This window comes from Zootoca vivipara, chromosome 1 (genome assembly GCF_965207765.1).
Source record: "Zootoca vivipara chromosome 1, rZooViv2.hap1.1, whole genome shotgun sequence".
Classification (NCBI taxonomy): domain Eukaryota; kingdom Metazoa; phylum Chordata; class Lepidosauria; order Squamata; family Lacertidae; genus Zootoca; species Zootoca vivipara.
Genome location: NC_142582.1, coordinates 24693047 through 24707018, shown reverse-complemented (window position 1 = coordinate 24707018; position 13972 = coordinate 24693047). Strand labels below are relative to the sequence as shown.

Here is a 13972-nt window from a genome sequence, read left to right as displayed (position 1 = left end):
ACTCAATAAGAGGTCTGCATGAAAAAAAGTGAGCAACGAAGGAGACGGTGAAAAACAAAGTACACATAAAATATATAAGCAACCCTACAGATCCCACTTAGGTATAGGCTGATCCAAGTTTTTCTATTTTAATCCAGCCACAGGCTGGGAAGGTTCTATGAACTTTGATGGCTAGTTCATTAACATTCAGTTCTACAAATCTTTCTTCAGCATTATCTTATTTAGCATTATGTTTTAACTCCCCCCCCCCAAGTACTGGATGAAGCATTACCTCTCACCAGCTGGACAGATTAGTCAAGGCATTTTCAGTTTCCAGTCTTCACAATATCCATTCCAAGTAATTTTCCATTAAAAAAAAATCTATCTAGAATTTCTAGATTTTAGTACTTGGGTCATATCACAACATATCCCATTCTTACTAAAATATGGGACTAAAAACACTTTTGAAATGAACGAGGCTATATTCGCATTCTAAGAGAGGCCTGTGCCACATGAAATGTAACATTTGTCTTTAAGCTCTCTCCACATCACTGGTTTGCAAGCTATTCTGCCAGAAAAACTTCTAAACTTTGCTACAAAAAATGCAAAGCGAGTTGCTGTATTTAATGTTGAACTACCTGGGCTAACACATTTTTTAAAAATATCACTGTACTGTAATATGGTATTTGTCTTTTCAACATTACAGCTAAGTTTAACCCATTTGCCTCTGTAGTCTAAAGAATGTACGAATCTCCTGCTTTGATTGCTTAAAGCAGAATTCCAGTACTACTAATTCCCAAATCTCACAAAATTTACACTACATACAAATGGATATGCCTGAAAACTAGAAAGAATGAAGTCAGAGCAAGTACATTTTGCATATGCTGGGATTTTTCAGCAGGCAGAAGAATAAGCCTTTTCACAGATAGAGGCAATCTATAGATTACACTTTAAGCTGCAATTAATCATACTTGCAGAAGTGCTTTTGTTTAGGTCTACTGCATATTTGCAAAACATGCATATACACTAATGTAGAACCAACATGGTGTGTTTTTTTTAACCAGATAGTCTTTATTTACACCTTGGTGGATTAACTTTAAAATTTAGAAGCAGGGCCCATACTTGTGTGATTTTATGAATCTCTACCTTAGGTATCTGTTTGGTCAAATAATCAAAAGCAATTCCAGCACTTTTAATAACACAGCCATTTCAACCTGTTATCACTTCGACTTACAGTATTGTAGCACATACTTAATCACTCAAAATACTTATTTCAAATGCAGTTCTACTGAAGGATTTCTTGACCTCCTCCTGGACTTCGTAGCAACACTCCCCTTCACACATCCTGGAAAAGTAGTGATCGACTTCCTACTTTTGGCGGGGATTTCATTACGTCATTGTACATTAAGAGAGTTCTTTCTCAGTGTACTATCTGGGAAGTTTATTAAGCTGGTTAAGACTGAATCAGGAAAAAATTGGGGGAAGAGATATTTCTGTTTAATGTTTTTTTTCCAGAATCATGTGAGGAACCAAGAGTACTCCACATAAGAGTGGAGATAGTATTAACGTTGTCAAGTAGATTTAAATTCATTTGTGATGCTGCTTGTTCATTCCTCTAAATCAAGTGTGTTTAGTTCTTCTTCTAGTTCTTCCAAATCCTCGCCAGTAAAAAGATTTTCGTCAACTGGGACTGCATCAATTATTCCATTTTCCTGGGTGCCCTCCATGTCGCTGTCAGCTTCCAAATCACTTTGTTCTCCATTCTCCAGTCCACCTCCAGAAGCTTCACTCAACTTGTTATCTGAAAGTGAAAACAATTCATACCATTTAAACACACCAACCTATTTTTCCTGCTGATGTTAAGCAGGCTAAGAAAATTGGCTACACAACTCTAGAAAGTGAGGCTGATGTATCTGAAAAATATATACTGGATTCCAATGAAGGAATTCTATTAGCACTAGGAATTCCATTTGTGCAATCAAACATTTCTTCCCTCTCCTCACATGCCCTCCCTAAATGTGCTCGAGGGTTGGGGGAAACCCCAAAACAGATTTAGGGAGTCTGTGGGGAAGGGAGAGGGAGGAGAAATTCCACTGCATAGCTGGAGGTTTCTGTGCTAATGGAACTACTTTGTTAGATACTTCCCAGAGTGAGCAGAGCACCCTTATTTTGAAGTAAATGTCACAGAAATCAGAAATATTTGCTACTTAGTCCTGAGCACATTTACACTCAAGTCCCACAGAGGTTTCCTGGACTTAAAAAACTGTAGCTTTATCTGAGCCTTCTGCTTGATAGGAATTTCTTGGGAGTTTGGTAGCCATTATTACACTGCTTTGATTTTATAGTCTTCTTCCACATTTTTTGCTTGTGAGCTCACCAAGAGTGACTGCTTTTGTTGCTGATATTTTTGTTCTGTGATTTTTTTGTTTTGCTTTTTCCTAATGGTAGCAGAGGGCAAAGGAACATCAGGCCTCTCTCCATAGATCCAGTTTAAAGACCAGTTGGTAATTTAGCTTCTCTTCTTTATGAACGGTTTCCATTCAAGCTTGTCATTTTAAGAAGTATGTGACCAGGCAGAGGGCCTTCTCGGTAGTAGCACCCGCCCTGTGGAACACCCTCCCATCAGATGTCAAGGAAATAAACAACTATCTGACTTTTAGAAGGCATCTGAAGGCAGCTTTGTTTAGGGAAGTTTTTAATGTTTGATGTTTTATTGTGCTTTTAATTCTGTTGGGAGCTGCCCAGAGTGGCTGGGGAAACCCAGACAGATGGGTGGTAGGTAGGTAGGTAGGTAAATAGATAGATAGAAGTAATAGGAGTTGATGCCTGCTTGTTTTCCTCTCCCTATCACTCCCCCCCTTTTATCGTGTCTTTTAGATTCCAAACCTGTAGGCCAGTAATGTTCTCTTTTTAATCTGTGTATAGTGACTATACAATTTTAGCAGCTTTAGAAATAATGTGTTCCAAAGAAAACCACAACAAGAGCTAGGAAATGGATATTAAATATGCCAATGCATTTTCCCATAGTCTCTATCCTGAAGATTTCAGAAAGAATGAGAAATGGACAGGAGTGGAATGGGGAAATGAGTGACATTATCGTAACCCTAAGTTACAAAGAAAATAATTAATTTTCATGCTGGTAATGGATACCAGCCAGATAGGAGGGGTAGAAATTGTTTGTTTGTTTACAAACCATATTCCATTATACAGTGGTGCCTTGCTAGACGAAATTAATTCGTTCCACGGGTCAATTCGTGTAACAAATTTTTCGTCTAACGAGTCCCGGTTTCCCATAGGAATGCATTGAAACTTAATCAATGTGTTCCTATGGGCTCTGGGGGACTGGCGAGGGTATGGGACAGGGCTTTGGTGAAGGTCTTCGAAGCCACATCCCATGCTGGCTGTGTGTGAGGGGGCGGCGGGAGAAGCTCTCTTCTCCCTGCCACCGCCTCCCGCTTGCCTTCCCCAGGATGAGACGCGGCTTCAGAGAAGCGCCTCTCAGCTGATCTTCCTTTGCCTTCTTCCCTTGCTACAGCTGATTCTCCTTTCGCTAGACAAATGCCCTAGGTTTTGTGATCGGAGGTTTTTATGGCCATGCCTCGCAAGACGAAGCGGCGGCCATAGAAAACCTCATTATCTTGTGAAGCAACCTCCGATCGCAAAACCTATTCGTTAAGCGAAAAATTCGTCTTACAGGGCATTTGTCTAGCGAGGCACCACTGTATATGGATCTGAATGGCTCACAATGGATACAATGCTATATATCATTACACATGTCCATGTACAGGAAAGATACATAAGTAACTTTTTAAAAGGGATAACCACCTACCCAAGTTAATGTTTTGCAATCTATTCCATAAACAAACTGCAAGGATAAATTAAAAACATAGGAGTCACACACTGTGGCACGAAACATTAAAGCATGGTGTAGCCAGGATTTATGCTGGAGGGGGCAGAACCTCAGTTAATTAAGTATATTTTATTGATTTACTCGATTTAGGGGGGCAGCTGTCTCCCCTGCCTACACCCATGCATTAAAGGTTGAATCCAATAACGGAATTCCATTTGTGCCGAGGACTTCCACTTTAACAATGGAATTCCCTCTGCCCCCAAATCTGCTCTTGTGAGTTGGGGGAACCCCTAGAAAAGATCAGAGGGAGCGTGGGGGAGGAATGGAAAGGCAGTTCCTGTGCGCGAGGACAAGTTCTTGCATAAATAGGACAGCTTCATTGAATACAATCCTGAATGTATCAATAACCTTTCAAAATTTAAATACTACTGCAGATCTTAAAAACACAGAACACACAAATCTTACCATCCTTTTCAGCCGAAGTATATGTGCTAAATCGTTCCAGACTAGCTACTGTAATTCCAGTCTCATCTACGGCTTTTGGAACATACAGGTTCAAGTCAATATCATTTACATCCACTTGTTCATCAACCTGAAAGGGGGAAAAAAGTTATTTTAATTTTACTTACAGCAGAATCAGTGCAGGCTTTAAGTTCCACTGCATTCAGTGCAGCTGACCCACAGTAGATCATGCTGTGATCAAAAGGCATCTGGTACATAGAGGTCACTAAGAATGCTACAGTTCGTTATGCAACTTCAAGTTCCTCGACCATGGAAATAAGGTTATTCTTTGGTTGTCTTGAGATTGCATACAATACTCTTGGATCTCCTTTACCTCATCTTCACCTGTTCCTTGAATATAACGGGTGTCATCTGCTTCTTCATCATCTGCATCAACCAGCTCTGGCCGGAACTCAAACACTTCACGTCCACTGATCTAGCCACAGAGAAAGAGCACAATATGAAATAGTAATATACATTGGAGAGTTCGGAACATTTCGCTTCACTGAAAAATGTTTGCCTGTGTGTCGTTACATTACTTTAATGTACACAGAACTTACCACCAGTGCTTTGCCAGCCTTAAAGTCTGCTTTCCTTCTTTCCATATCTTGCTCAGCCTTATTAATTTTTTCTTGTCTTTTCCTTTTCTTCCATGCCAGAAAAGACTCTAAAGTAATTTTAGTAACATTTGCTCCTAAGGCTGCACGCTGTAAGACAAAAGATTATTAACTGAGCACACTTTTAGAAGACTCAATTCCCCCCCCTCCAGTACATTAAGAAAAAGCCTTAAAGCAATTAAATACAGTCCTTCGGCAGAAGCTTTTGTTCTATGGATTTCAGCAAGAGTCTCCATTATTGTTCTCGTAGTTTCCTCTGAGCCTGCAAGGAACTAGTAAACATGAAATACAGCCAGAATAAAGAACTACCTAATGTCAAAAAGACTACATGATGCACTAATACCCATATATGTTCTTATCTGAGTAAACATTTTCCAAGTACAGTGGAACCTCGGTTTACGAACACCCCGGTTTACAAATTTTCGATTTACGAACGCCGTGGACCCATCTGGAACAGATTAATTCACTTTCTATTACTTTCATTGGGAAAGTTCACTTTATGAACGCTTCAGTTTATGAACGCTTCAGTTTATGAACAGACTTCCGGAACCAATTACACCCATGCTTCGGGTTAAGTATCCTTCAGGTTGAGTACTCCACGGACCTGTCTGGAATGGATTAATCCACTTTCCATTACTTTCAATGGGAAACTTCGCTTCGGTTTATGAACGCTTCAGTTTAAGTACTCCGTGGACCATCTGGAACAGATTAATCCACTTTCCATTACTTTCAATGGGAAAGTTCGCTTCAGTTTATGAACGCTTCAGTTTATGAACAGACTTCCGGAACCAACTGTGTTCATAAACCGAGGTACCACTGTACTGTACATGGCAAGCCACATTCATTAGTAATCAGATACTTAACATTAAGTGCTACACTCTATTCAGTTTGAATATATGAACACATTTTTTAAAAAAGTAAACATAGCTGTCCCTTGGAGGCAGGAATTCAGTACTTGATTCCTGATGTTGCAGAAACTGATTTTTTTAAAAAACTTAACTAGAATATTACAAAGAAATCTGCTGTAATCCAATAAATCTACTCCAATTATAGATAGAAATTGCTAAATTTTTCTGAAATAAGCCTTTTTAAAAAAATTAAAGTGTCCATATTAAGGCTCAGGTATACAAAAATCCAGTTAACTAAAGACTCCTCATTGCTAAAATAACCTCACAACATCAAAGTGACAAACTAGAAGCGGCTTTGTCATGCTGGCCACATGACCTGGAAGCTGTACGCCGGCTCCCTCGGCCAATAATGCGAGATGAGCGCGCAACCCCAGAGTCGGTCACGACTGGACCTAATACCTTTACCTTAACTGTATTTTTATAGAGAAAATGACTACAACATTACCTCTTTTTCTATTAGATCTTCTAAAGAAATTTCTTCTTCCTTTTCTTCTTTCTTCTTGTCCTTCTTGAGTACAAAGCCAGGAGGGAGTGCATGACGGTACATACAGTTGTCTCCTCCACCAGGACAGACCCAAAACCATCCATATTTATTGTTTTCAATAGCATCGAGGAAATACTTGCAGACCTGCATGGAACATTCATTATCACACATTGTCTTCATTTTATAGACACAATAGGCAGAATGAATCTTAGGCTCTGGTCACCAAACCCAATTAGAAGCAAGCATTTGCCAGTGTCAATGCCTAACCACTGGTCCTACTAGCTTGGGATGATGGGAGCTGGAGACCCAAGTTTGGGAAATGCTGCACTACATCCTGGATAAAGTTACCATAGTATGATCATTAAATCTACATTCACTCAGCAATTGTACCTATTTTTAAAGTTATCAGATGCAGTGAGCGAGATTCAACCAAAGAGTCCTATAAGTGGAAATTTTGTATAACAACCTGCTTTTGCAACGGGGCACAAATATTTCCCCTCCCTACTGCATCCCCCAAAATTGGGACTGAGAGAACCCCTGCAACAGCATGTAAGGGACGGAGAGGGGAATCATTCTGTCTGGCAAGCAAACTGAAATGCTTGCCCTGATGGAACTATTACCTTAGCGTGACACTGAATTTCTTCCAGAACCCCTAAATGTATGACATGTATAAATCAACCATGACTGAATGCAGTGGTTTCATAGCAGAATCTGGCACAATATTCAGGGGGGGGGGAACCCTAAGGAGTCTGTACATTCAGCTGGGCTTAGAATGTATAGAGCAGCATTCCTTACCACTCTGGCTGTATGACAAACATTTTCAAAAACTCAAGGAGTTAAAAGGAGTTGGTGAAATGACATAGGAAGGCCATTATCTCAACAAAGGGTAAAATCCCCAATGAGTGTATGCAACAACTTGTGTACATCTGAGCTAGCTCTCTGGTTTAATGGTTACCTTTAGTCAACACTTCAAAAAAGTATACATTTATCTTGATTTGGAAGATTAAGACCTCTGTGGAACAATTTTTACCTAGGAAAGTAGTATCATGTTTGAATCATTGTTCTTTGATTTTCAGGTTACGGTGAATATCTACTTTTAAATAAAATCAAGTTTAAGATTACAGTCTATGAAATAATTTTGTGACACCACAGAATTGCCATCTATATGTCATTGTACTATACAGTGAACAGCAATCACACCTTATAACTCAAATTTAATAGTAATGGGTTATAAAACTGGACTTCCACAGATTCCATTTGCTGATGCAACTAATTATCACATATAAGGTTTTGATCAACACTAGTAAGCAGTATGCCGTCTCATGCCACTGGTGCATGGTGAGGCAGCGGGGGAGAGAAGCGCTTCTCCCCCCGCCACCTCCCGCCTATCTTCCCCGGTGGTGCGGGGCGGTGGCTCCGGAGCCGAATCGCAGCAGGCGCTGCTTGCCCCCGCCTGTCTTCCCTGAGCCAAGGGGAAGACAAGCAGGGGCAGCCGCAGCACCGCCGCGTTTCGGCTCCGTCCCCCCTGGCAAAGGAAGATTAGCTGTCAGCTTCCCACGCTGACAGCTGATCTTCTGTTGCCGCTTTCTATGGTCGCGCTTCGTAAGACGAAGCAGCAGTCATAGAAAATTTTGGCATCTTACGAATGCCTCTCGTAACGCAAAACTCTTTCGTCTAGCGAGTTTTTCGTTGTGCGAGGCATTTGTAAAGCGAGGCATTCGTAAAGCGAGGCACCACTGTACTTTCAAAACTTGTAATTATTATTGACTGTATTTTACCTATATTGTACTAACAACTACATAAAGTAATGATATCTATGAGCTACTTCTCATTCTATTTAGTATTGTTTATTGTACATTGGCATTATCATATAATGTCACCTGAGCTATTTTGTCCTTTAAAGTTCAAGCTGTTGCCATAGTATTTTTTTAAACAATTCAGCTTATTTGCATCACAGCTTATTTTCAGCCACAAGTCACACAATAAGAATATCTTGTCATTTTATAAACTGTTTTTTTCTGCTAAAAATGAGGTATTTAAACTAGGTATTCCAATACAAAACAAGAGAGACATACTATTTGGGTTTTGGGTTTCTTCTTTTCAGCTTCACCATGCTTCTTGTTCACTACCTCCTCCAGTTTCTTTTCATCCCAGTTATCCATTGTGTCTACATATAGCAGCAAAACATTTCATTATACAAGGGAAGAAGCTTGATCAACACCACCAGCAAAGCTCTCCTATATAAATATTTGAATTCTACCTTTGTGTTTATACTGCAAGAGGCATATCAAAAGATGTAAGCCAGAAGGAATCAAAAGTGCAAAGGGAGTCAGGACTAAGATGAAGACAAATAGGACAATATTTGGATGAAGCAACAAGAGTAATTAATGACTTCAAGGAAAGATCAAAATAATTACCTTAGTTCAGGTATCAAAACCAACTAACTAGTAAGTCCAAACTCTTGTGAAGTGGAAAAATAGAAAAGCTTCCAAACTGCTCCTCTTAGCCACACCAGAGGAAGGGGTTGGGTGCATGAGCCCAAAGTTTGCCCAGGTTTGTTCATGTAACACCAAACCATAATTTAGCATTGTATCTGAATTATGCTGAAGCATGTTCACAGGAGTCTTTTCCTAAGTGCTATGCTTGTAAATATGGCCACTGATAAATCTGCAGCTCTCTCATTTTACATTCATTCTCCCAGAGTAAAAGTACAAGACAGTGCCAAGAGATACTATTATCTAGGACAGGGGCAGGGAACATTTTCTGGCCACTGGGCCAAGTCACTGTCTCCTCACATCCTGGTGGGCCAAATGTGACAGGTGAATTCAGCTGCTATGACATCACTATGCCAGCTGATGCTGCACTTTGAAGTCCCAACTGTTGAGACTTCCAAAACCAGTATAGCGTTGTTTTAAAGTCTATTTGCTGTTTGCAAAGTGGAAAAAAATCCCACATGCAGCCAATGCTTTCAAAATGCTTCATTCTCCCCCCGCCCAATCAATTGATGAGGGCAGAAAATGTGCCATTTGAAAGCTCTGGTTACCTGCGAGAGAATTTCCTTGAACCCTGCCCATTGTGGAGATGATTTGGGGAAAATCAGGCCAAGATGGACTCCCTGGCAGGACAAGATTAGCTCATGGACTGGAGAGTCACCATCCCAGATCAAACAGCTCCATTTCTTCATCTTAACCAATTTTAACCCTGGTTTAAATGCTTGTAAAAATTGAAAGCACAGACCACAGTGAATCTGTAGAAATGCAGGTAATTTGTCCTTTACATAAGTATGTATGAAAATTGAATGAAGAGAAGAACCACCTATTTAGACTTGCATTTATATCTACTTCCTCAAAGACATGATTTGTTCTAAAAACTACAACAGAAAAACAATTTGTCTGCAATTTTCAAGAAGTAACCTACCCTTTTCAAGATCTTCATCTCTGGCATCAATGTAAACACTTCTCTTTTCACACTTTCTCTCCAAAGTCAAGTCATGAGAAAATTTGCACTTGTCCCCTTTTGTGCATTGCCCTTGCTTGAAGAAAGCACAGACTACAGATTTTGGATCGGCACCTGCAACATATGCTGATTATTTAGTACCTTTCCAGATCAAGTAATACATAAATCTGAGATGCACTGAGGCAGGAAAATGGAAGTCATCCAAAGAAAGCTTGCCTTTACTGATTTTCTGTGCAGCAACCACAGGTTTGAAAAGCTCATTCAGCTCCTGTAATTCTTTCTTCTTATCATCTTTCTTTAGTTTCTTGTCACCTTCTGCTTGACCAGCCTAAGAGAACACAGAGAACAGGTATTTACAAAACCACCGGGAGTGCATAAGTGCATACCACAACTCTTAAAACAAAGTGCACGATACAATATCCATAAAACATAATAATAATAATAATAATAATAATAATAATAATAATAATAATAATAATAATACACTCTGGGCGGCTTCCAACAAAGATTAAAATACATTAAAATGTCACACATTAAAATCTTCCTGATACAGGGCTGCCATCAGATGTTTTCTAAATGTCAGGTAGTTGTTTATCTCTTTGACATTTGATGGGAGGGCATTCCACAGGGCGGGAGCCACTACCGAGAAGGCCCTCGGCACTGGACCTCAGTGTCCGGGCAGAATGATGGGGATGGAGATGCTCCTTCAGGTATACATAATTCATAATGGCCTTTTCCCAGACATTATAAGTGGAACGAGCCTGTGCATAACCTGGGCTTGTGTGTTTCCTTCTCCTCTCTGGTGCAGCTATGAGGAGTTTGAAAGCATTTTCTTTCATTTTTTAACTAACCATATTTTGGCATTTTATTGTTGTTATCTATATTTGCATAGATATTATATATTAATTGTATAAGTATTTAATTACTTTTCAATTATTATTCTTTCTTTGTTTTTCGCTTTTTCTATTTCATCTGTAAACCACATTGAGTCCCAGTCTGGGAAAAAGACGAGATATAAATAAATATAATAATAATTTTTAAAAGACACATTAATATATTTTGAACTGTTCCAATGTAGCCCAAGGACTATTTATAGCCCATCACCTCTTTTTCTGCTGTGAGTATGGCCTAATCTCACAATACACCCATAAGCATAATGGCTGCCCCTTAACACAAATTTATCCAACAAAGAAGGACCTAACTTAATTGTCCCATCTTCTGACAGCTCCACACTCCTATGATGCAGCATAATAGAAAAAGCAATCACATTATAACAAGTGCAAAGAGAGAACAGTGAAGCCAAGTAAACATTTACTTACCTGCCGTGGGTTTTGCTGACCGAACTTAACTTGATGGGTCACAGCCTTGATAAACTTTTGCTGTTTTGCTCCTTTCTTATTCTTTAAGCCAAAGGTTTTGTCCTAATTTCAAAGGTTTGTAGGATTGTTATTAGCTAGCATGACTTTTCAATGTGTAGAAAATGTAGTTTAACTCTCATTCACTTTTAGTGTACATCATTTTAGTCACTTAAAACTCTAAATAAAACCATTTTACTATTCACTGTTAGAAAATAAATACATTTTAACTGCTATCTAGTGACAAAAAAACACCAATTCTAGTATAAATCTCCTATGAAGGCTCTTTACAGGTCAGTTTAAATCATATGCATCTGTCTTGCAATGTGTATCTAATATTCTCTTCAGTGATAAAAATCTGGTGATTCAATAGAGCCATGCAAATAAAGGAGGAAGCCTACCCAGTTATCAAGAATTTTTTAGTAACTACAGGACTGTGATCACTCTTTTTAAAAGAACTTAAAGGTTTCTGAGTTCATGGATTAGAACAAACTACAATTTAGAATTACAATAACCATGTTTATATGACCAATTAAAATTGAAGCAAAATATTCTGCATGCAGAGGACGTTACTGATAACAATATACAACTGATTTGGGCAGAATATTGTGTAACATGGTCCCAATTGCTACTGTAATAGCAGTACATTTATAATTATAATTTCAAATTTTCTACAATATTAATTTTGCCCCATATAACATATATGGCCTTTTCTCTTTGAATTCATCTCTGTTCACTAAGAAATACAGAACTGCTAAACAGGAATACCTATTCATTCAAAAAAGAAAGTTTTTTTGAACTGAAATTGCTCCAGTGTTAAAAGAACCAACACTTTCATCTAAAAGTTTTAAAAGATGTACATCATGTGGATCATATGTATGCAAAGTAACATAGCAATTCACCTTTCACTTCTAACACTGTCATAACTCATTATGGTGTGTCATGTGTACTGGTTAAATTATTTGAATGTCAGGGTTGAAGTCTAAAGAACAGAGTCTTATTTTATCATATTACAGTATTATACTAATACTGTATCAAGGTGCATATTATATTTTTGTTTTGGTTCAAAATCCATCAATCAGTCTCCCTCCAATATTTCATCTGGTTTAGAATTCTACCAAGGGGTACCACCATATGGTTATTAGCATTACAATTCCATACCAATGCATGTTCACTCAGAAGTAGAAACCTAACAGGGTGTTCAATGACTCAGATTAGTTTAAACATGATCACTCAGGAATAAACCAGACTAAGTTGTGTGGGTCTTACTCCGAAATGCACACAGCTCTCTTAATTCCACCATTACAAATCATTTCCTACCTTTCAGTACTTTACTTTTTTGAAGAGATGCTGGAGGGCTTATCCACCTGAAAACATGACCCTTTGATCGGGAATTTGGAAGCCTTTCCCATAATAATGATGTGTATGAATTTTACCACCATAGCTCAGTGTACAGAGTATATGTTTTGTATTACTTGCATGAGAAAGGGTCCAAGTTCAATCCCTGGCAAATATGTAGGGATAGGAAAGACCTCATTAAAAGTGCAGCTGCCAACCAATGTAAACAATACCAGACTAGATGAATCAATGACCTGACTATAGAAGGAAGTTAAGTTCAGGCATTGGAAACAAATGCCTGGGCTCAGTCTTTTTATTTATTACCATGCCACTTTCAAAATCATACTGAAATATACCCTCTGAAAAATAATACTGATAGAAAAATATGAGGCATATAGTTCTGTGCATTACTCCAAAGTTGGCATTGTTTAAGAGATATCCAGTATACCAATAGCTTCTTTAAACAGGTGGCTAAGCTGTGGGCCTTCCAGATTCTATTGGGACTCCCAATTCCCATCAGCCCAAGTCAATCTGGCCAAAGGTCAAGGGTAACAGGAGTGACAATACATCAACATCTGGAAGGCCACATGTTCCCCAGCCCTGTTTAAAGTCTTGTAATAATTAACAGGAGCGGACAGCACATAAACAGGAATGGCAATACTAATTTATGACGCCACCAGAGGATCTTGGACTCGGCTCAGAACCGGAATCAGCGCTAACAGCCTCCAAAACCTGTATCGGGTGCAAAGTCCAGCCTAGCATGTAATTACAGAGAGGTGGCATCTTCATTTCCCTGCTAAAAGTTGCCTACCTCTGTGTCTGGATCACATAAAATCAGAATACAGTACAAATGTGGGTGGGAGGGGGATATCCTGGTTTATTGGTTCTTTGGATGAAAACACCCACCACCTCAGAACACGTCTGGGATAAATGGCAGGAGCTGAAACTTTCCCCTCCCTAAAACGTTAGCTTTCTACATGCAGGGTAAACATTGGGTAGGTCTGGAGGCCACGTAGTTAAAAAGCTTTCCCTGCAGTCCTTAGTGGTACAGTTCCAAAACAGAGCTTGACCCCCCCACCCCCCACGATAATTGGGCCTAAATTGTCTCACCTCGATGATCTTCTCCTTCTTTTTCTGATCTGACTTTTTGTTACCCGCCCCCGATGCTGCCGGTGCCTGTTTTTTGGGGGGCATTTCGGACGGGGGGGGAGGAGGAGGAAGAGAACGGGTGGGGGGGGAGAAGAAGACGCCGCCGAGGCCCAGAAGCAAAAGCGGCCCCCCCACGCCTTTGGTTAAGCGCCAAGCGGGGTAGGGGCCGGCTGGGTTGAGAGGTGGTGGTGGTGGTGGCGGCGTGCAAGCTGTGAGGGGAGACTGATGGAAACCACCACCGGCCGAACGAGGGCTTCGCGTTTGCGACAAGCCGTCAGTGACGGAAGCGGCAGAGCATTATGGGAACGGGAAGAGAGGAGGAAAAGCCGAACGTG

General features: G+C 39.7%; 1 protein-coding gene across 1 annotated transcript; it reads right to left on the bottom strand.

Moving 5' to 3' along the window:
* Nucleotides 1–1029: 1029 nt before the first annotated feature.
* Nucleotides 1030–13916, bottom strand: ZC3H15 (zinc finger CCCH-type containing 15). Its single transcript, XM_035133494.3, has 10 exons — nucleotides 13599–13916; nucleotides 11115–11216; nucleotides 10012–10123; nucleotides 9757–9909; nucleotides 8415–8506; nucleotides 6301–6483; nucleotides 4891–5037; nucleotides 4665–4766; nucleotides 4295–4421; nucleotides 1030–1780 (listed from the first exon to the last, which is right to left on the bottom strand). The coding sequence occupies exons 1-10, from the start codon at nucleotides 13680–13682 to the stop codon at nucleotides 1587–1589; spliced, it is 1296 nt and encodes a 431-aa protein (XP_034989385.1). The 5' UTR covers nucleotides 13683–13916; the 3' UTR covers nucleotides 1030–1586.
* Between the last annotated feature and the right edge of the window lie 56 nt (nucleotides 13917–13972).

Bases quoted from the DNA above. Each gene is read 5' to 3' on its own strand.
- ZC3H15 (XM_035133494.3), bottom strand. From the start codon at position 13,682: ATGCCCCCCAAAAAACAGGCACCGGCAGCATCGGGGGCGGGTAACAAA. The intron at 6,484-8,414 runs GTATGTCTCTCT...TGTTCCATGCAG, and splicing joins AGAAACCCAAAACCCAAATA to GTCTGCAAGTATTTCCTCGA. The intron at 5,038-6,300 runs GTAATGTTGTAG...TTTGTCTTACAG, and splicing joins AAGATCTAATAGAAAAAGAG to CGTGCAGCCTTAGGAGCAAA.